Genomic DNA, 21,838 nt, shown 5'->3' with positions numbered 1-21,838 from the left:
GACCAACTAACCAACTAACTAAGTAACTAAGATAAAACCATAAGAGGAGGGACCCAGTAAATATGAATGAAAGTTGAAAAGGCTCGGCATTCACTTCGACACTCGTTGCATCAGAATAGCGTCCCGAGAGAAGTTTCACAACACTTTTGGTCACGTGATGCCGGGTTTCCGAACACGGCGCCACTGGGCTTAAAAATTAAAAAGAACTACCACCAGGTATGTTGGCCTACACAATACCATGCAACGGGTCATGAGTTGTAAGTGGAAAAATACAGATGTATCTTAATATCGTTATTCCAATTTTATTATAGTAATAAATATTTCCATTATTCTGTCATCATAGACGGAAACAAGAACTAGATGCTGCACTGGTGGAAATGGTTGTCAAAGATTGCCAGCCAGTTTCTGTGGTGGAGGTTTACGTCTTCAGAGCACTTGTAGGGCAGCAGGATCCAGCCTACACCCTTCCTACAAGGGGAGCACAGAAATACCACACAACCAAGGAGAAGGCGAAGGCTGAGTTTCAAGATTCACGATTCAAGAGGCTATTTGTCACATACATACACATAGATCAGGGATATAGCAGTCGGTTTCGGCCTGACATCTGGAGCTCAGGTAACACGGATGCACACCTGGGCGTTACATTACATTTCCTCAAAGAAAATCCGCTTTGTTCCAGACGGGTGTTGTGTTTCGGGTGTTGTAAAATTCACCAGAACTCACACACAAAACATAATTGCTCTTAGCAGACGGGGACGGCGAGGCAAAGTCAGGTGTGTAGTCACAGACATTGCATCCAATGTGCTTCTATGTGCATCACTGATGGAGATAAGCCAGCTATCATGTTTTGCACAGACACTGAATTTAGTGGTGAAAAAGGCTCTTGAGGAGACTGCTGAAATGGCCGATGGTCACATCCGATCAAGGGCAGGGAACATTGTGGGCCCGTTCAAATCAAGCACAACAGGAAAGGGGAGGCTGGCAGATGTCCAACGACGAATGGGCAGGCCACCGCCAGAGCTGCCCCGAGAAGGGGACACACGGTGGAACAGCACATTTACAATGGTCCAGCGTCTGTACGACCAGAGGGAGTTAGTTGGAGCAGCTCCATCCAGTCTGAGGACAGAAATGTCGACTCAATGTCGGTTGTCCAAGGATGATTTTGTGTCGTTTGGGGTCTATTTACCCTATCTGTCCAAAACCGCAATTAAAATACAGCACAAAAGAAAACAGTAAATACTGAAACACATCTCGTTCTTTTATATTCCAGATTACTCCGATGGTGAGGGTGATCCAACATAGATTATAAGTGAAGCCGGCTAATATGACCAACCCCACTGCAGCAGGTTTGGGGGCAAAACCGCAGAGGTGCTATATATATATATATATATATATATATATATATATATATATATATATATATATATATATATATATGTATATATATATTTAAAAAATTAAACTATAGCACTTTCACATTCTGTGATAAATGCTTTATAAAATTCACTTGACTTATACATTGGACAGGGAGACTCAACAGTGGCTCCCATCGATGCCGACGACCTGTGGTCACTCCATGACAACAGAGCGAACGACACAAGAGGAGGACGTTGTGCCACAGTCAGGGCTACCACCGAGGCACCGAGGGCACAGCCACCTGACCAGCGTGGAGGACCCCCCGGGACAAAAATGCAGCGGCCTTTCCGAACCTGTAAAATTAATTTTAAACCGCCCCAAATCTCCATCGCTGTATGAAACTATTTTGGAAGACTTTTCGACATTCTGTTTGTCCGACACAAATCATACTCTTGATGAATGAAGATGATTAACAAGATTATCAACTGCTGCTGGAACCGCGGCTGCTGAGTAAATGTTGAGAGTGCTTCGTTGACGGATCGACTCAAAAGCTCCAATTGTATTGGTCTTTTGCAAGGCCTCGTTCCGCCCGTCCCTGTTAAAAGCCGACGCAATAAAAGGATGTCGAAGCCGCATCGCCACAAGACATATTACAAATATTCACAAGGAGCCCCAGAATTGTTTGGCTTACCTGCTCAGGAAAGGCACAGGGTTGGTCCCGGTGCCGCACACCTGTGTGAAATTGGGTCCTCGTGCACCTTCTGGGCTCTGGTGCTCTATACCACTACATCTTCATATGCAGCAGTAGGGCACATACATGTAATTATAAAATATATAAAGCATAAATATTTAATACATTTTATAATATTTACTCCATACTGTAAGCTTTCAGATTGACTTCTGAAAATGTAAAAGATTCTATTTCGGCTGCACTGATAACATCTGAAAGGATATTTCAACATTTGCTTTCGACTTGTTTACAGAAAAATTGTATTTTTTTGACTGAATAGTGGTTACAAATGACTATAATCATATAAGGTATGTTCAGCAGAAACAAGGAGCTCGACGTTCTGGTCGAATGTTTCGATTTCGGTGTTTGTAACGTCATCTACAATGTCGAGGTTCCCGGCTCCGGCTCCCGGGGTCGTGGCCTGAGCTCATGGCCGTATTGATTATTCTATAATAGATCTGCTGCAAAATAATATTCCCGAGCTCATTTACTTCAGGCGCCCAAATGAGTCGTCTCCTGCTCGCTCCTTGTCACGCTTTGCTATTTAAGAAAAGAAAGAAAAAAAACGGGCAAAATCAACAGTGATAAACATGGGAGCGGTAATAACTTCTGTTCCTCTGTGTCGTTCAGAGGTTGGCTTTACAGGAAAATAGAACAAAATGCCATGGGAGGGAAAGCAAAATGGGTAACACTGATCCCTTACTTTAAAGCTACTGTACCTTCGACGTGCTTTTGAGCAAGGCACCGAATCCCCGCACTGATGCAGTGGAGAAGCTGAGCTGGACAAACAGTACAACGCTGGGGTTGTACCGGGCTCCTCCGGCCATGACAGTTTGTATCTACAGTAGCATGTTTATTTGAGCCGCTTAAAAAGAGCGTTCAGAGTTTCCTGAGGTAACATCGACGGCAGTGTCTAGAAAAATTCGAGCCCGACATGAATTTCATTGCAGCTCATTTAATAAATTAAATTGGAATTCGATACCTCTGCCGCATCGGAGGCTGCAAGCGGGGATGGGACCAATATTGCCTCTTCCAATGCATCCTCCCTGGGGATCGCAACGAAAACAACCCCGAAGAGAAGACATCAAAGCTCGTCGAAATCCACAGATCCAAACTCCCACAGGGGGAGGAGGCACTCAAACCAACTAGAGTAATCTAATCGGACTAAACAAACGCAGGACCCTGCCTTTCAAAGGGCAAATGTCATTACTTAGGGGAGAGTAAAATATAAATCTGAGGACCTCAAAGGAACTCGCGGGTTAACACACACACACACACACACACACACACACACACTAAGCACGAGTCTCCACACATCAACGTTTTACCTCCCGTCTCCCCAGGATGGAAACAAGGGATAACACGAACCCGGCTGGAGATGTGAAGGGAATGGTCACAAAATCTAAAATAAAAAGGAAAACAAATAAATTGTGAAAAAGATGCAAATGTCCTCCGTAATTTTGAGCTTGCAAGTTTGTTCACGTTTTCTGCTTCATAGGAATACGTTTCATGGGTTAAAGACTAGTGTGTGGAAATAACATGAGAATGAACTATGAAAGATGAACAGGGCTGACAGAATCCTAGCTGCTCCATTATTGTTTATGAAGTCGGTAGACTGTGACGCAAAACCACATTTTGAAGAATAAGGGGGATCGATTTGTTCATCAAGGTGAAATCCCCCAAAGAAATCACTCCCTTTACAGTCAATGTATCTTATCAGCCCAGAGTTTTCTTGTGCTATTTTAACATAATAAATATAAATAACCATGTTTCACCCCCCCCCTCCCCCCAAGTAAGCTAAATAGCCTTCAACCCTGTCCAAACATTTAAGAATTTTTTTGACAACAATTAAAAAAACAATGCATGATTTTCCACGACTAAAAGGTGAATACAATTTCCTGACCTTCTATGGCTGGGATTGAATTTTTGAAATTCCCTGCACAGCCAGGAATTCCATGCCCTGTGGGGAACTATGTGGAAAAACCTTTGAGAAAAAATAGGTTTGGTAGTCAGCCGGTAGTTACTGCAGACACTTAGGCAGCGAAGTACTTCTGAAACATGGTAAATGAAAGTAAAGCAGGGAAGTTGCAAACCACTAGAAGACATTCTAGACTTTTTAAATAATTTTCGTTCTTCTGTACGCAATTCAAATGTATCTCATTTGAATTGTATATGTACTGTATGCACAATGGCATGTAATAATTGTCCATGTAAAAGTACGCTGTCATCGTGTGAATAGTTTCCCAAAGTTCTACAAAGCAGCAAAACCAGGTATCCTGTTTTTTTCTTTTCCTCATTTATTTTCATACGAGATTGAGTGATATGGAAGAGCGGGATTTTAATGATACTCACATGGTATTTTACATGGTTTCAAATAACAGCAATATCTGTTTATAGATTACAAAGTCAAAGAATCCATCCGATGATTTCAGACCAAAACTTTTTCCCCCCCAAAATAAAGCTCCCACTAATATACATTTTTGTATCACAGTATGTTACATTCATGACAATATGGTAACCATTTAAGATGATAAATAATAACACTGCACTAAAGCATCTAATTATGAGACTTAATCCAAAATCAATCCAATGATACATTAAAAAGCAAACTATCTTCATTTCAGACAAGTTGACAAACTGATTTAGTTTAAACTACATAAATACTTATGTTCATGATTCTCTTCTTGTACTATACTTAAAAACTTAACGTGTACGTTTACACTAAGTTTACAATAAGTCATACATATAATGGTGGTTATTAAAATAAATCGTGACGTCCTTGTACATTTGTACACTGATGATTCATACTGACTGGTAAAGGAAATGTAATGACTCCCTGTGTCACAAAATACTGTTTTCTTATCTGCAAGTGTATAGAAATAATTATAAATATATATGTAAATCTGTTGTGTCCTGGAACGCAGCGTGGTGCGCGATCAGTCAACCCTTCCACTAATAACGTCAGTAGTCTTCACTACCGTCGTCGCCATCCTCGTCGTAGTCCGTCTTGAGGGACTGCTTCTTCCTCTTGCTCCTGTACTGCTGTTTGCCGGAGAACCCGGCCGCCTCCCTGGCGTGCAGCTGCTCGTGCTTCCTCAGGAGGCCGGGGATAGTGAACCCCTTCCCGCACGTCTCGCACGTCCAGGGCTTCTTGCACAAGTGAGTCCGTTTGTGGACGTTCAGGTGCGAGGAGAGCTTGTAGGTCTTCCCGCACTGGTCGCAGCTGTACGGCCGTTCATCCGTGTGCAACCTTACGTGCACCTTCAGGTTCCCGATCTGAGTGAAGGCCTTCTCGCAGATGTGGCAGGCGTAGGGCTTCTCCCTGTTGTGGATCCTCAGGTGGATCCTCAGGCAGTACTTGCTGGAGAACTTCTTCTGGCAGACGTGGCACGGGAGCTTGGTCTTCGGTCCGTGGTCCTGCTGGTGCCTCTTCAGGTCCGACATGTAGACGAAGGTCCTGCCGCACTGGGAGCACAGGTAGGGCCGGTTGCCGATGTGGTAACCCATGTGTCTCTTCAGCAAGCTGGGCACGAGGAAGCGCTTCCCGCAGCGCTCGCACATGTGCGGCAGATCTCTGGAGTGCCAGCGCTGGTGGTTGGCCAGTTTGAACTGCGTCGGGAAGGTCTTGCCACACTCCTCGCAGGGGAAGCTGGTCTGGCTGGTGTGGCACTCCATGTGCCGCTTAAAGTAGGTGGACTGTGTGAAGCCCTTGTTGCAGATGCCGCAGTAGAACGGCTTCTGGCCGCTGTGGACCAGCATGTGCTTCCTCAGGCACGGCATTTTGTGGAAACACCGGCCGCACTGGCCGCAGCTGTACGGACGGGCGGCGTTGTGGGTGATCAGGTGGCTGTTGAGCAACGTCTGCGTCCGGAAGCTCTTGCCGCACGCCGTGCAGACAAAGGGCTTCTCTCCGGTGTGGATCCGCTGGTGGTCCGTCAGCTGAGACTGGTAGGAGAAGCTCTTTTCGCAGACGTTACAGATGAACCTGTTGGCCGGGGGCTTGGCTTGTTTCTTCTTCTTCACGGGGGGTTTCGTGCCGACCGCAGGGCCTGATTTGGAAGGAGTGAGCGGCGGCAAGGCGGGAAGCGACAGACTGTTAATGGCGATCTGTGAGACCCATTGATGCAGCGTGACTCGCTGAGTCTGAGGCCTTTGCTGGTCCCCCCTGTCGCCCGCTCCGTCACTGGTGGTTCCAACCGGCACTTGAATTATCCTGAAAGGCAACGACCTTTCAGAGAGTTGTTGCAGATTTACTTTCTCTGGGGACGTGACGAGTTTGGGTGGTGACGCGCCTTCGTCTACACCTTGGGGTGGAGTTACGGACTGCGCTGTATCAGAAGTCTCTCGACTGATTTCCTGAGATGGACACATTTCTTCGGTCGCGGCACCGACCCCCTCGGTTTCAGTGACCTCCTTTTCTTTCAACGTAACCGCTTCGTCTTTTGGACTCGAACTAACACATTTTGCACTCGTGTCCACCGGAGTTGCTGGGGTCTCCGTGTCATCTGACATGGCTTCCGCGTCTTCAGCGTCGCTGAGTGGGGGTGGGCTTCCGGCGGTTTCAGAGACTGATTGTGATGCTGGTGGTTCTACTGGGTCGAGGCGGGTGGAGAGGGAGGATAGCACACAGTCGCCCACAGTGGAGGAGATGGCTGGAAGAACAGGGTAGGCCAGGGTTAGTTTGATTTCAAAATGGATTTATTCTAAAACACCAAACTGAATGGCTACTACTTTGAAATGTGTGTTTATTTTGAAATGTACATTTTATACTTGCAAGGGATTAATGTTCACAAAATGGCTATATACCACAATCATATTAGTTGACTGTTTCCGTATCAGATTGTATGTCTGTGATTAGGGTTTTATATCACTCTCATTCAGTGATTCACAATAACGATCACAAAGACCTTCTCATTCATGAAACCATTGAGAAATTCTGAGTTTTGTTTTAGATAAAAAAGCTACAAAAATTCCCCATGGTCTACACAAAACAAACAAAAAATCCCTTCATTCTGTGTGTGCGTGCTTCAGGTGTACCAGGTAAGGAATTGTTTAGGAATTGATCAGGGTTTCTGAATAATGGTTACCTAACTGGATTTGCGACCCAGTACGTGTTGATTTGCACAGGTTGACGACCTACAAACATCATGGACATGAGCGGAGTAGACCAATGGGGTGTGTGCCGATTTTTGCCACACTGAGAAGAAGAGAATCGATCTCTGTAAACAAGCCTTCACCGTCCCTGAAGACAAGCTCTCTCCCAGTGGCCAAGAGGTTCAATAAAAGAAAATGCGCCATTGATTTCAGGTGTGAAAGCGTGCTTGTGGATCATCTAGACATCGCTTTGAACAGTCTTTAATAAAATGGCTACAGCAAGTACCTTATTTGGTTTATAGATATAGCCTTCTGAAACATTTTGCATAAAGAATAAGACACGTCAGCAGAACACCTTCCTGCATCTTTCCAAACGCATATCCATTTTGATATGCCACTGTCTGTGGAAATGTTTTGTGAATCGTCATTGTGATTTTTACTGATTTCTCTGAAGCTGGTTGGTTTTTAACCGCACCAACATCAGTCAGGAACGCTGTCAAGTTTGAATAATTTTATTATTTCCCAAATCATAGGCATACAATTATGTTTGGTGTCAAGGCTCCATTGCAGTTTTTTAGTCCCTTGCAACATAGGGTACGCCTGCCTGCACTGCGCAAGAGAGAGCGCTGCAAAAAAAAACAACCAAAAAAACAAACATGGGTCACAAAAACTGAGCCAGCATTAACAGATTCAGTGTTATTAGTGTTATCTTCTAATGCTGTAGTTGGAGACTGGGGTGGAGGTGGGAACGTTCAGCAATCGCCCGGCGGCGTTAAGAATTGCGGGAGCGGATTCAAATAGTCTGCCTTGTTGAGTGGAAGAGTTGCGACTGGTACACGACATCAGGCAGCTGGCCCATCAGACAGTCAGATAACTGTCAGATGACATGCGGGCGTGCCTCCGTGCCCCCCTGAATTGACGCGATGAGCTACACTTCCCTCATCTTCTTTTCATTTTTAATTACCTTTACATGCGCAAATGAAAACACTCCCAGCTAAAACGAAGAGTACCGTTTGCGCTCAGGAGTCCCTTGGGTTGTTGGTGAAGGAGAAGGACCTTCAGGTCACCTTGGTCAGGCATTAAGCTTCCACATTCTTCCAAGACCGACGGCTGAGTGGTGATCATGGCTCCGAGCTGAGGTGTGGAGACGGGACAGAACACATTCTATCACTGCTAAGGGGGTTTTGCCTGCGTTTAAAATGCAATGTAATGCGACTTACCCCGTTACAGAAGTGCAGGATTTATTATTTACACATCCCGACAGTAACTCTGCTCCAATTCTCTGAGTTTGTATTACATTTTTCATTTTCCATACACGTTAAGGAATGAAGGAAACAAAATAAATCGAAATCTTTCTCTGTGAGATTATATATTGCTGTATTATTATCACAAGATTTGCATACAGAGCGGAACTCAAGTGTGTGTGTGGGGGGAGGGGCTCGAACCTCGGCGCACCTCCGCTGTGCTGCTGCTCCGTTTGCCCAGAGCGGCAAACTGCCTAGAACAGGAGGTGGGGATCCATGTGCCTTTTCTTTTTTTAACACCTGTCCCTTTTAAAGTCTCGCAGGGGACTGTAGAGCAGGGAAGTGAGTTTCGATCACCAGTGGTTACTCAACAGCTCTGAGCTCGCTCTCGCTCTCTCTCTCTCTCTCTCTCTCTCTCTCTCTCTCTCTCTCTCTCTCTCTCTCTCTCTCTCTCTCTCTCTCTCTCTCTCTCTCTCTCTCTCTCTGATAAAAAAAGAAATAAAAATCATCTGTCATCTATGTCAATCGCAATCCACGGGGTCAATCGCCGATAGACAATTTAATCGTAAATCTGCCCAAGCCTAATACCTGACATAAGGATCCCCAACTGGGGGATCTTTGCTAACACAGGGAATTAGTTGAAGGATAGTTTCTGCAACCCTATAATTGGTTGTCATAAGTGGCAGGTTCCTACCTGGGTCAGATTGGGGACAGGAAGAAGTTGTTCCAGCTTCCACACAAGTCCTGCAATGAGACTTTGCAGTGCTGTATCATACTTTGATCCATACAGCACAGGGAACACATCCTGCAGAGAACAGCGGTTACAACTTTTCTAATGTTGCTCTGTAAATTGTGTTTATTTTTGTAGGTGATGCTTCACAATGTGAAAGTCTAACATTACAAACCTGGAAGAAGTGCTTCCTCTCAGCAGCGTTTCTGAGCAGACTTTGGACCAACACCATGAAGTTAGTCTGACACATCTCCACTTCTGAGTCCTTCTGCAACCCATGATTTATCTAATTATTATATATTATACAAAAATAATACACTTTAATTACCAACTGCACACTTACAGGACACTTTTTGGATGATTTTACTACCCTGCACATTCATTCAAAAGAGAAAATTCCTCGTTTACAATTTCCCCCCCCCCCCCCAAATTTCAGTTGCACAACATGCACCCTTGCATTGACCAACCACTCGTTTGTTTATTATCATGATCTTACATCAGCGGATGTGGAGATCCTCAATTTATTTATGAGAGCTTGAACGGCCTGGGAATCTGGTGTATCCGCCTTGAGTAACTCCAAAATGATCTGCAAAACAGGTTACACAAATTGAAAAAACAAAAATAGAGCGCAATTGTCACATCGCTTATTTTATTGAGTAGAGATGAACCAAAAATGATTTAGCATGTTATAAACTATAGTTACAAGTTTATTTACGTGCATACGTTATTTATCATGTGTGACTGAAACATCAGTGTAAACATGATTTAAAACAAGATTGTCAATGTCATCTAAATCGACATTACACCATCTAAAACAATTGTAACAAATCCTTTATGATCGAGAAGTTTGAATGAATACGCAAGCGGTAATGTCTCACAGGTTGGTGCAAGAAGAGCCTTTTATTGTTATTAATCAGAAGTTTGGAGTGCAAGGGGATGCACAACTTCACAGTGTAGAATCTTCTGAGAACAAAACAAATTCTAAATTCTCTAAATTTTCTACTCAGAATATACAAGTTAGGGAGCTGTATCTATTATAATTAATAGTTTGAGAGTAAATATATTCTTTACTCTCAATTTGGCTTTGCATTTGTTTTCCAAATCCAAAGTTATTCGCAGCCGTTAGACTTGAGGGACTACCGATGCACAAAGTTATCCTGCGCCAATTTAAGTTAACAAGGGATTCTTGCTTGCTATAATCAGAATGTAAAATGTCAATAATTTAGCCAATTGGTTAATGAAATGGTTTTCGCCGTGTTATGTTATTGATTTGAGTTAAATGGGTGAAAACACACACATTCATACAACCGAAACAGATTAGACAAAACATGTTCTCACCCTTGCCCTCAACCCCAAGGTTAACTGCACAATTTGCTTGGAGCTCATGAGTTCAGGAATGATTTGTGTCACTGTGGTCACAAACTCCTCCACCTTATCGTAGTTCTTCACGCTTCTCTTCAGTATGACCTGCCATATATACGAATATGCGAGCTGAAGAGGGGAGACCAGCAGGCGGAGGGAGGGCAGGGGAAGAGGGGATGCAGCCAAACCTGTGTAAGACAATAAAGTGACCGATCACAAGGATGACAATATTACTGATGTCAATTTAATGCATTAGATAGGGCTCTGATCCGTCACCAAGTATCTGATCCGCAGCTAAATGACGTTATGTAATGCAGTGTAATGACTGCTTTTCAGCAGCAGTCAGCCTGACGCTGCGCTTCCAGAGACTGTGGTGTTGATGTGAAGAGGAAGAGCTCCAAAAGTCCATCAGGTCTTCGTCAAGTGGTCGTGAAAAGGTGGAGGAGCTACCAAGTCATCATCAAGTGGTCGTGGAAAGGTGGAGGACCTCCAAAGGTCCATCAGATTTTCAACCAAGTGGTCGTGAAAAGGTGGGGGAGCTATCAAGTGGTCGTGTAAAGGTGAAGAACCTCCAAAAGTCCAGCAAGTTCAAGGAGAAACTTCACATGAACACCATCTCCACAGCAGTACACTAAACTGCAGCTCAACATGCAGTTTAAAGTAAATGTATCAGGAGGACCCCCTCAATTTTGAAGTCCGGTGGGGTAGGGAAGTCAGATGAAATGCATACAAACAACAATCCAAAATTGGAAGAATGAAGCATTGAAATATTAAAGAAGCATTAATATCGAGCAAATAATTAGAGACTGTTTTCTCAGACACCATATGAATGCCGAGTTATCCAAACAGCGTGTCATGCGAGACACGTCTTTCTGCTATTCACTTTGAAATATATATTGCAAAAAGATTATACGATCCAGCTAAAATGTTTTCCACGATCAATAGTTTCGCATCACTCCTCCCTCGACCACCCCGCGTTGCACCAACTGAACTGAAACGAACGACTCCTTCCTCCCCCCCCCCCTCCCCTCCTCCCCTCCCCCGAGTGAGCCGCCGGGAGCCGGGTCCGAGACGAGGAGGCGAACGGTTCACCGCCAGTGTCGTGCCAGACGGGGGGATACAACTTCGACCGCAAACCTACCTGGACTCTTGGTTTTTTTCATGCTTTTTTTTTTTTTCCCCCCCCCGCCTTACGCCGGAAGCAATTTTAACGGTAAAATCGCGTAAAAAGTGTAACGTCTGTCCAAACAGGACATTACATCCCCGTAATTGTTTGCAACATTCCAGGCCCGTCAAGCCCAGGAAGTTTGACGACGACTTGCGGGCAGGGTTTCTTCAGAGTAAAAGTGCGCGGGCTTCTGGTGGGAATGCCTTTCACGATAAAAGCCACGACAACTCGATCAATCCAATCGTTCAGTCTCGCGACAATTTTCATTTATTTGTCGACATTTAAAATGCAACTCATTGAATGTAACACCTTAGTAACCGTGCGTGCTTTTATAATAATAATAATAATAATAATAATAATAATAATAATAATAATAATGGTAACGCTTTATTAGGTCCTTGTAACGAGCGTTAGTTAATAGGTACTAAGGCCCATTTAAGTCCTAATAAGATGCTTATCAACATTATGTGTAAATAAGACTATACGTGTGAATGATAGTACACGCTAGCAGTAATGCTACAATGCGCTTATTAACAGGTAACTATTACTTTTGCAGCTACCGTATCTGAAGCCGGAACAGTGCCTCGTTAGGGTTCATAAATCCTTTATTATGCACTTATTCACGGCTAACTATGCTTTTCGCAGCTTCCCCAACTCGAAGGAACGCCACATGTGGTCAAGGTTGATCAAATGTGAATTAAAAAAAATAAAAATAAATGCATATAAATATAATATTTTAGCGGAGAACGGTGCACGACAACACTTCAAGGTAGCTGTTTCGTTGTTGTTGTTGTTGTTGTTGTTGTTTTTTTATTCACCACTTTCACGCAAATGGAAGCGACGTGCGGCCACAAAGAAAACGTTCCATCAAACGCATCCTCAGTGTACATTTATTTAGTATAATTACAGTACGTGTTGACGTTGAGGTGTACTGCACGTTGGAGAAGACATCCCGAGCGGAGTTCAACGAAAGCGTCAGGTTCGTCGACTTCGTCGGTTCGCCTTCTGTGCGTGACGTCGTCAACGAGCGACAGCGACGCCGTCCAGTCAGGAGCGGCCCTTGACGTGCGCCGCAAGTTCTGCGCGCATTTATTTAATTTTTTTTTTTGAATTTTTATCTCATTTAAGCTGAACGTTGGGACTCAACTACTGATGTGTGTATTTGTTTGATTGTATTTATATTTCATTTTCAATGATGGATACTTAGTTTTTTGAAAATAATTGAATATGACTATTATCATCATGCATTTTCTAGGGAGTCCATATAATATTTGGCAAGAGACTAAAGAAGAAAATGCCTGTTTGGCTCTGATATATTTTCTGTAATGTTTAACTTACGCGTATTACAAGGAACTTAATCTAAAGCATTACCATAATGGTTAAAAAAAAATAATAATAAAAATAATAACAATAATAACAACAACAACAACTTTATTTGTATAGCACCTTTCATACACAACATGAAACTCAAAATGCTTCACATAAATAGAAAGCAACCAAATAGTTACTACTCAGTGTCTACACTTCACTGAATAAAAAGGGTTTTTGAGGAAGAATCGGCAACATCATTTTAGGTTTTTTTTTAGTGCTTTACAACAATTGTCAATAAGTTTGCACATTTGAAAGTTTTCACACGCTCCCATTGTTCTCCATGTAATGTGATGATTTTGTTTTACAATTGTGTGAACACACGCATGAAACTTTATAGATCCTACATGAAAGACCAAAAAGGCAGATGCAGGCAAAATATTTCATTTAAGAAAAAAATGAGAGTGGCAGTTCTTCTAATGGAGCCAAACAATTGGCCATCTGTTGAACAATCAAACACTTAAATCTGTCTTTATTCTCTGTTCAAATTTTATTTTCTGCATACAATAGGGACGGGGAATATCAACTGATAATTCAAACACTTGGCATGATGATGACGAGTACCCTAATAGTAATATCATCCTTATGGACACTATTAATACTAATGCTCCTAACATACTCCCAAAGAAACAGTTGGATCGTTGAGGTATTTTCCTTTTGTTCAGTATTAAATATCTATAATCAAACTATCCATGTGTGTATAAACCAATGGAGAAAAACGTGATCACACGGCAATTACAAGCCTGGCAGACTTGAGGGACTACCGTGAAGGCTTACTTAAGACATTATAGTGCATTACAGTGCGAGTTAAATCTAGTTTAATAAACATTATAACTTTTTCTTTACCATGTACAGGTGCACAATTTTACAAAACACAACACCAATAACGATGCAAATAGAATACAGAAAATACAGTCAATTACACTCAAGATACATATAAGTCAATCATATTATAATGGTTTGCTAATGTTTCTCCAAAACCCTGATTAATGCATTTTGCTGAACGTTCCAAAACTCAATTTGTTCATTTTCAGAATAAGACCCCTTTACATACAATCGAGTGTTATTGAAATGGCCTCCGTCCTTCCATTGACGAAGTTAAATACTCTTGCGGTCTGGAAAGATTTTTCGGCCGTTGATTCATAGGGGCCTGCCGACATCAGTCCTGCTCGCAAGTGGCATTTCCTCCAGCCTACGGCCACGTCTTTTGTGGAGAGAACAAGCCCCCCCTTATGCCTCTCACTGAGATCATCCATCCATCCATCCATCTTGCTCTCTCGCTCTCTCCGTCCTCCTGTCTTTATCTCTTTCTCTCTCTCTCTCCCTCTCCCACTATCTGTCTGTCTCTGACTCCCTCTATCTCTGACACATGGACGAGCAGGACTCATGTTCTCATGACTGGGTATGAGTCTGTGAATAAGACATAACAACTGTTAACACACTCGCTGCGGCTGAGCAACAGCTATAGATCTCTTGGCAACAACTTTTGGAACACAAAGGCCGGATTGAGAGCGAAGCTGCAGCCGTAGCTATCAGCCATCTGGTCTGATCTTTGATTCGGAAAGCGGGATACTCATGGTGCCGCTCGGCGTGCTGTTTATGACGAGCGAGGTTCACAGATCACAATAATGACAACATCCTGCTTCACGCCGCTCTGTGGAAAATGGTTCTCAACGACCGTCTCGTCAACGGCCCCTCGCCTTCGGAATTTCGTTGACGATTGAGCTTCGATTCAGTTTGGGCATTTTAATTAAGTGCGCGTAGTTGTTTAACCTGCAGCGACACACATTTCCACGGGGGCCAAAGAGCAGGAGCAAGAGTGAAAGGCGATTCAGTGGCTCAGGCCAAGGGACAAGCGATCAAACTTGCCACTTTACGCCATTGTGACACCGTCAGCAGGTTGGATCGACGCCAGCACTTCAGCCTTAGAAGAAAGGGAATTCAAAGGTTGATACCGGCGCTCCACACGTTCAAGTCCTGTTCCAAGGAGAGGACCCTGTTTCAAGATAGCGACTGCACAGAACGACAAATCTCAAAGGCGACACGAATAAAAAAACAATCACTCTGCGGTGAAACAGGCAAAGTTGTTCCCCTCGGGAGGGATCCAGTCACGTGGGGGACGTTCTACCAGCTCGTTTTGGGAAGCGACTATAAGTTGTTAGAAGGTCCCTCTGTATTCGTCGGGTCAAAATAGTGAAAGCCGGTCCGCAGCAGCCGTTAGGTCCGGGTCCCCGTTCACCCACGGGGCGTCGTGGTCTCTTAACTTTTCACAGTGAGCGCTGGAGAAGACGGCGTGCTGGTCACGGCCTCTTCCTCCGGCACGTCGTTGATAGCGGTGAGTCGAGATGGAAAGCGAGGCGGGCGGGCGGGCGGGCGGGCGGGGAGGCAGGCGGTGCTGTCCAGCACTTGTCCTTGTCCTTCGTCGCCAGCCACCCCTCACCCTCGTCCCTGTGCAGCGTCTCCTACCGACGCGGAGTCGGCCAGCGGGTACAGCGGCACCGAGGTGGACACGGTGGGCAGCGCACCGCCGCGCTCGTCTGTGTTTCCGCGCTCGGGGTCACACCCGATCGGACGTCTCCTTCTTGATTTGGCCTCGAAGGAGAAAAAAGAAAAGCATTCGACATCGCTGCTGTACAAGCATACCGCATACAAAGACAATGAAACTATTTTGATTTCGGATTTGCATTCTGATTTATCCAGACCAAAAGCATGAACTACTTCTAATGACAAAAAATACATTTTCTTATATTTTACATTTTTTATGATTTGACGTAGTTGGAAAGGCACGGCTAAAACGACGTTTACTGGTTCACTGTTTATTTTTAGGTCTATTGTTTATTATATACAGTGGCAACCTCTAAATTGAAAACTATAAGCGGATGATTATTATAACAGAATTATTTTTCTTTTTCTTTATTTCTCGTGCAGATTACCATCTAACAGTATCAATGGCTCTTCGAAGCCTGACACGGGATGCATGTTTTTAATTTTTTTTTAATTTTGTTCAATTAGGACACGGAGGAAAATAAATACATCCAAAATTACAACACACTGTTTTTACTTGTTTATGTTTTTTTTGGAGAAACGGGAAATGGGGACGCGCGGCAACAGCAAGCCCCAGCGTAACTGCGAGGCAAAGTATCATGGGAGTAAAGTAAAAAGATATAAGATAACCGTAGTTTTACATTTTTTGTCATGTATGAAAAAGACCTCAAATAAACACTGTAAGCGGACTACTTGATTACTACTGTATAAGCTAATTATTTAAACACAATTCGTGCTGGAACGATTCTGTCCCAAGCATTTTGATCCACATAAGCGGTTGATCACTGAAACCGTGATCATTATAAGCGGTTTCCACTGTATTGACATTTTTCATTTGAAATGTTTTATATGTTTTGTACATTCAAATTTTTCTCTATTTTTCTATCTTTATGACTTTAGTATTATCACCTACTTGTTCTGATGTGTGCCGCTTTGACACTGCCACTTCCTTCCTGGGATCAGTGATCACCGAAACAAAATATCTCTCAAAATACATAGTGTAACGCTTCCTGACTTACTAGTTCTTGCTTCCTGAAAGTAGTGGCCACCAGACGAAGCCCTAAACAGGGCTCATTGTCACGCTTGGATCACACCACCATCATGAGGTGACATACACTAAATCTCAACATTTTCAAAAATACTTGATCATATGAGAATAACAAGGGCCATTTCTGTCGAGGGGCAGTTTTATTAAATTAGATTAGATAAGATTAGGTGGACTTCTCTGTCTGAGATAATGGATATTTATGTTTGCCATTTCTTCAGCGCGTAGCCCACATGGGAAGGGTGCAGCTCCAAGAAACTAAGAAGGTTCCAAATAGAAACTTTATGTTCCACCGGAACCAGTAAAATTACAGAAATACTCTGCTTTCCTTTTTTTCTACACCTTAGGCCAAAAAGTCATTTCTTTCGACTTGAGTTGCTGAAAAGACACCATCAATTTGAAGGTCCTTTAAAAGATACGACGACCTTAGATGTCTTGCTGTACATGGTCGGTGCGTGGAATCGGAGCCCGCATGGTGAACTTACCAGCCAAAACACCAGAGAGACGCAAGCTGTTACGGGGATAAAAATCAGAAGTAAGGGACTTCTGCTCGCCCAGCTCCGCTCGCGACCCTCCTCCTGGCTCCCTGGGAGAGATATTAACATGCTTATTAGAGATCGTCCAGGTATCATTTGCGTGACGGGGAGGTGGTCAAAGTAGAGGCTGCGTGGGTGAGGTTGTCTCTCTTTATCTGACAGCGGCGCATGTGACTCAAGAGGCTTGCGGTCCGTCCCGTCTTTGAAATGGGAAAGTCCCCGTCTTCCCCCAAATGCAAATGTCTTTTATGACCGGCACTCCCTGAGAGGAATGGTTTCGGAATTTCTTGCCGCTGCGCTTCTCTTTTAAGCGTATTCTCATTATTTCATACTTGTCCAGCATGAATCAAGCTTCGGGAGCCACTGCAGTACCGACGTACGAATGCGGCGCGTGTTTTCTACCAAGCTCACCGACCCTGCGTCTTATTTAACAGCCATGCACTTCAGTTTTTTTTTTTTCGTCCACTCCTTTGGACCTATTTCCTACATTTAGGACCTCAGCGGTGCCTGCAACCGTACACCAGTACGTACTGTGTAGCGTCGGGCCTCTGCGATTGGAAAAAAAAAAAAGTACTTTTTGCTGTTGCGATTGAAATGGTTGCCGTTTGTGGAATTTAATACAATGCCTCACAACTGAACTGTACAATGAACGCTTGTTTTATTTGGTTAAATATGCTGTGCGGTGTATGTGTATGTGTGTGTGTGAGTGTGTGTGTGTGTGTGTGTGTGTGTGTGTGTGTGTGTATAGTGGAGGGAATTTTGAGGTTCATTAATTTGGTGCATAACAGAGAGACTGAGGCCTGCAGGCACCCCTGGTCGACCTTCCGGCATGACCTAGATGGTTCCGGCATGTAGGTGCTCTCGGTACGTACATGCTTTTTCGTAGCATGTACAGTATGTACTCCCTAATAGGTCCAGCTGGCAGCTCACACACTGGACACATTGACTGCCAGTGTGGGCATTCACCAGTTTGCAAACAGCTCTCAGACACCCCCCCCCCTGTCTCCAATTTGTCCACATATCACACAGTTGGCTGCACCACGGGTTATCAGTCGCGTGGATTCGTTTCAGTTAATTTCCTCACTGTGCGGCCGCACTATGGTTGTAATTGGACGGCGTTCAGGGACTTTTTCATCTAGTCCTTTCTTGCTTGAGGTTCTGTCCTCAAGGGATTGTGGAACACTGCCCACACCAGAGTATAGGAAGGTGTAGTTTATAATGTATTATGTAGAGTCGAAGGGTCTACCTGGGGTTTGCTGGTGTGGGAGGCACGGCGGAGGCTTGCAGGGGAAGCCTCCCGCTCCCTGAGCTGCAGAATGGAGCAATTCTTTGATGTAATCAAAGTAAAGACCGGACAGCAGGTTCCCCTCACGATAGTGACACTGGAAGACCTGCATCGCAGATTCCTGCGGAGATCCGACCACACACAGGCTTCACCGTCAGTATTAACAGGTTATTTCCGCCGCCTCGGCGAGATGTACATTCCTATAAAGGTACGTTAATTTCTTTGGCTGGAGCTGTATTGGTTTTTTTTTGGGGGGGGTTTTTTCTCACCAATTCCTCGTGGTCAAAAGTGAAGCGTAAACTTTTCAGCATCGCAATGAAGACAATGATGTTTTCCTTGTTGGACGATATGGCACCGAACATATTGGCCAGCTTGCGAAGGCTTTGCTCCAAAGGATAGATATTCAGCACCACCCAGCACATCCCGCTCTAGAGGTTGAATTAAAAAAACAAAACAAAGGAAAACAGAATAAATCAACATTTGGGGTTTTTGGTAAAGTATATTGCCACAAACTTTATCTTCTGTTGATGAAACATAAGACGTTTTTTTACATACCACTTCTTTGGGAATGTAGTGTATAGGGATCTCATAATCGATTGGAATATTCTCTTGCTGTGATGGAAAATGATGGAAAGAAAGATTGGAACGGGGAATCATTGCATAAACCAAAAACAACAAAACAGAAAGTAAATGTCCTCACCAGCAGTGACAGCTTGTTCACATCGTCTGTTATCGGCGTCCCAAATTCTTCCGAGCAGAGGCCGATATTTATGAGCAGACTGACGAGGAGACAAGATTTCTTCAAGATCTGACGGAGAGAACACAAGTACATACATTTATTGTACAATCCTGACATTTCTGGGTATATTCAGTATTTTCTATTAAATCTTATCTTATCTATCCAATTAAACCACTGTTTTCCTGTAAAGGGTAAGTGCTTTGCTCAATGGCAATGTCCTATCTTATATATGTTTTTATGTATTGGGAGTGTTGGCAGTCTTAAAAGTGAATTTCTACTGTGGAGACGAATTATCATCAGTTTTCAATTTATTTTGACATTGCCTTCATTGAGCAAGGTTTTCTCCTATGTTACATACCTTCCCCTATCGTAAAATTCTCACGTTAATCTTGTTAGTGTTAATCTCATCAGTTTAATGTCATGTGATATCAAAACGCTGTCAACCTACCTACTAACATGCATGAACGGTGTAACACGTGTTTTGCACTTTGTTTAAAATAAAAGTCTAAGTCTATATGGATAAGTCTAAAATGAAATAACACAATAGGCCTACAGCGTGCCACAGAATTACATAGGCCTACACCACCCCCGTACAATATATTTAACGTCCAGATAAAGGTGCATTTCGTGGAATGGAACCCAAAGATAAAAAGTCTTTAAAGATTTTTGTCTGACTACAGTATGAAGGATAACAAATTTGATCCAATTTAGGGAAAGAAAACCAAATTACTCATCGGGTGCCAGTAATTCCTACTTTCATTGTGACTGACTGATACAAAGCATCAAATGATGATGAACCCAAAACAAGTTCAGCACAACACGCACCACAAAAAGCTATTGTGCAAACAGAGATTTTCTAATGATGCGTTTGAGGTCATGCCATGGTCTAAATTAAAGACCCAACACTGAAATGGAGTTTGATGTTTGCTTTTTTTTTTTATTAAATCAATTTCATTATTATTATTATTATTATTATTATTATTATTATTATTATTATAATTATTATTTCCAGCTGTACAAGTGCAAACCCATCGTAACTTTTTAGATAGATGTGTACATCTTTGTAATTGTTTTCTATATTATTTCATTTTTCTACTTCTTAACTTGCTCTGTTTTTGTTGCTGCAACACCTGAGTTTCCCTCCGGGTATCAACACGGGGTTATCTGATGTGATGTGATGTGATGTGATGTGATCTTATCCGATCTGATCTGATCTGATCTGATCTGATCTGATCTTCTATTAACGTGTGTAAAACTATTAGCTATGCACTTTGAGCTATTTTGTATGAAAGGTGCTCGACAAATAAACGTTTTGATGAGTATGATTATGATTATTATTATTATTATTATTATTATTATTATTATTATTATTATTATTATTATTAATAAACTTATAATTTTTGTTATTATTATTATTATTTGTCATTTTTATTATTATTGGTGTTGTTATTATTATTATTATTATTATTATTATTAATAATTTATTGTGATTATTGTTTTTCTTATTAATATTGTTATTGTTATTATTATTATTCACTCAATCAAGCTCAGTCAACAAAGCGCCCACTTCCATATAAATCTGACTGCATACCAGACAACTTAATTCGATTGAATTAGATGTAATTCCATCACTCCAACTTGGCTCCTATTGCATACGGCATTCATCTACCGGCCACGGCATAACTTGCATATTTCGTTCCCCTCAAAACGCAGCTTTCCTCACTAAGACACAGAAACGAAGACGAACACAAGCGGGAGGATGAAACTCCGCCACTTACTGTCTCCCTCATATGGAAAAGCAATGCAGGATCACTCCGGCCCGGCGCATGGAAGTCGGTGCACGGGCTCCGAGTGCATGAGCCGGGGGTCCCAGCGCGACTGGAGGACGCACCGGAGTCCGCTTCTCCTCACCCCCACCGCCGCCCCCCCCCCCCCCCCGAGGGGACCGGTCAGCCCGCCGGCGGCGGGCGGAGTGACGCGGGTCCAGGGGCCGCCCACGGGCTGAGTCACCGCGTCACACCCCGGCGTCCCCCTCGTCCCATTAACACTCCTACACACCTTCTTGTTTGTTGTCGTCACACAAAGTCATGCCTTGTTGTCCCCCCCCCGTGGAACCTTTTTTATTCTATCATGGACTTAGTTTTATTAAATTTCTTTTACAATTGATCATTTAGTTTTTATTTTCCATTTTTATTCATTTATACTTTTTTTTTTATTTTTATTTTTTTTACCATTTTTTAATATATGTGTATATATTTAAGATTGTCATTTATTTCTTAATTTTAATTTTTTTAACTTGTATTTGTATTATTATTTAAAATTTTGGGGTAGTTAGTGAGTGTTTGTTTGTTTCTTTGTTTGTTTTAAATGTTTTATTGGTGGGTGGCTTCAAACTGAGCCTACTACTTATTACAAACTAATCTTGTGCATGTGTGTGTGCGTTGGTGTGTGTGTGTGTGTGTGTGTGTGTGCGTGTGGGGGGGGGGGGGTGTCTGTTTTTACTATCTTCCCATAACTTCATATTCACTTCCCTCACTGAAGTAAAATCTAAGTCAGGCCGTTTAAAGCAGGTCACATCTAAATATATCCCCCACCACCGCCACCACGCCAGCTCGGGAGCCCTGCGAAAAACAAAAA

General features: G+C 43.1%; 1 protein-coding gene across 1 annotated transcript; it reads right to left on the bottom strand.

Annotated features, from left to right (window-relative positions):
- Positions 1 to 4,409: 4,409 nt before the first annotated feature.
- Positions 4,410 to 12,666, bottom strand: LOC307246769 (uncharacterized protein). The gene is made up of 7 exons (XM_080022783.1): positions 12,597 to 12,666; positions 10,493 to 10,704; positions 9,651 to 9,740; positions 9,330 to 9,422; positions 9,119 to 9,229; positions 8,191 to 8,314; positions 4,410 to 6,738 (listed from the first exon to the last, which is right to left on the bottom strand). Exons 2-7 carry the CDS (start codon positions 10,538 to 10,540, stop codon positions 5,048 to 5,050), a joined length of 2,157 nt encoding a protein of 718 aa, XP_079878909.1. The 5' UTR covers positions 10,541 to 10,704; positions 12,597 to 12,666; the 3' UTR covers positions 4,410 to 5,047.
- Positions 12,667 to 21,838: the final 9,172 nt, after the last annotated feature.

This window comes from Zeus faber (genome assembly GCF_960531495.2).
Source record: "Zeus faber genome assembly, chromosome: 21".
NCBI lineage: Eukaryota > Metazoa > Chordata > Actinopteri > Zeiformes > Zeidae > Zeus > Zeus faber.
This window is presented reverse-complemented; position numbering and strand designations above follow the sequence as displayed.

Bases quoted from the DNA above. Each gene is read 5' to 3' on its own strand.
- LOC307246769 (XM_080022783.1), bottom strand. From the start codon at position 10,540: ATGAGCTCCAAGCAAATTGTGCAGTTAACCTTGGGGTTGAGGGCAAGG. The intron at 9,741-10,492 runs GTGAGAACATGT...CCTGTTTTGCAG, and splicing joins CCTTGGGGTTGAGGGCAAGG to ATCATTTTGGAGTTACTCAA. The intron at 9,423-9,650 runs GTAAGATCATGA...CATGGGTTGCAG, and splicing joins GGATCTCCACATCCGCTGAT to AAGGACTCAGAAGTGGAGAT.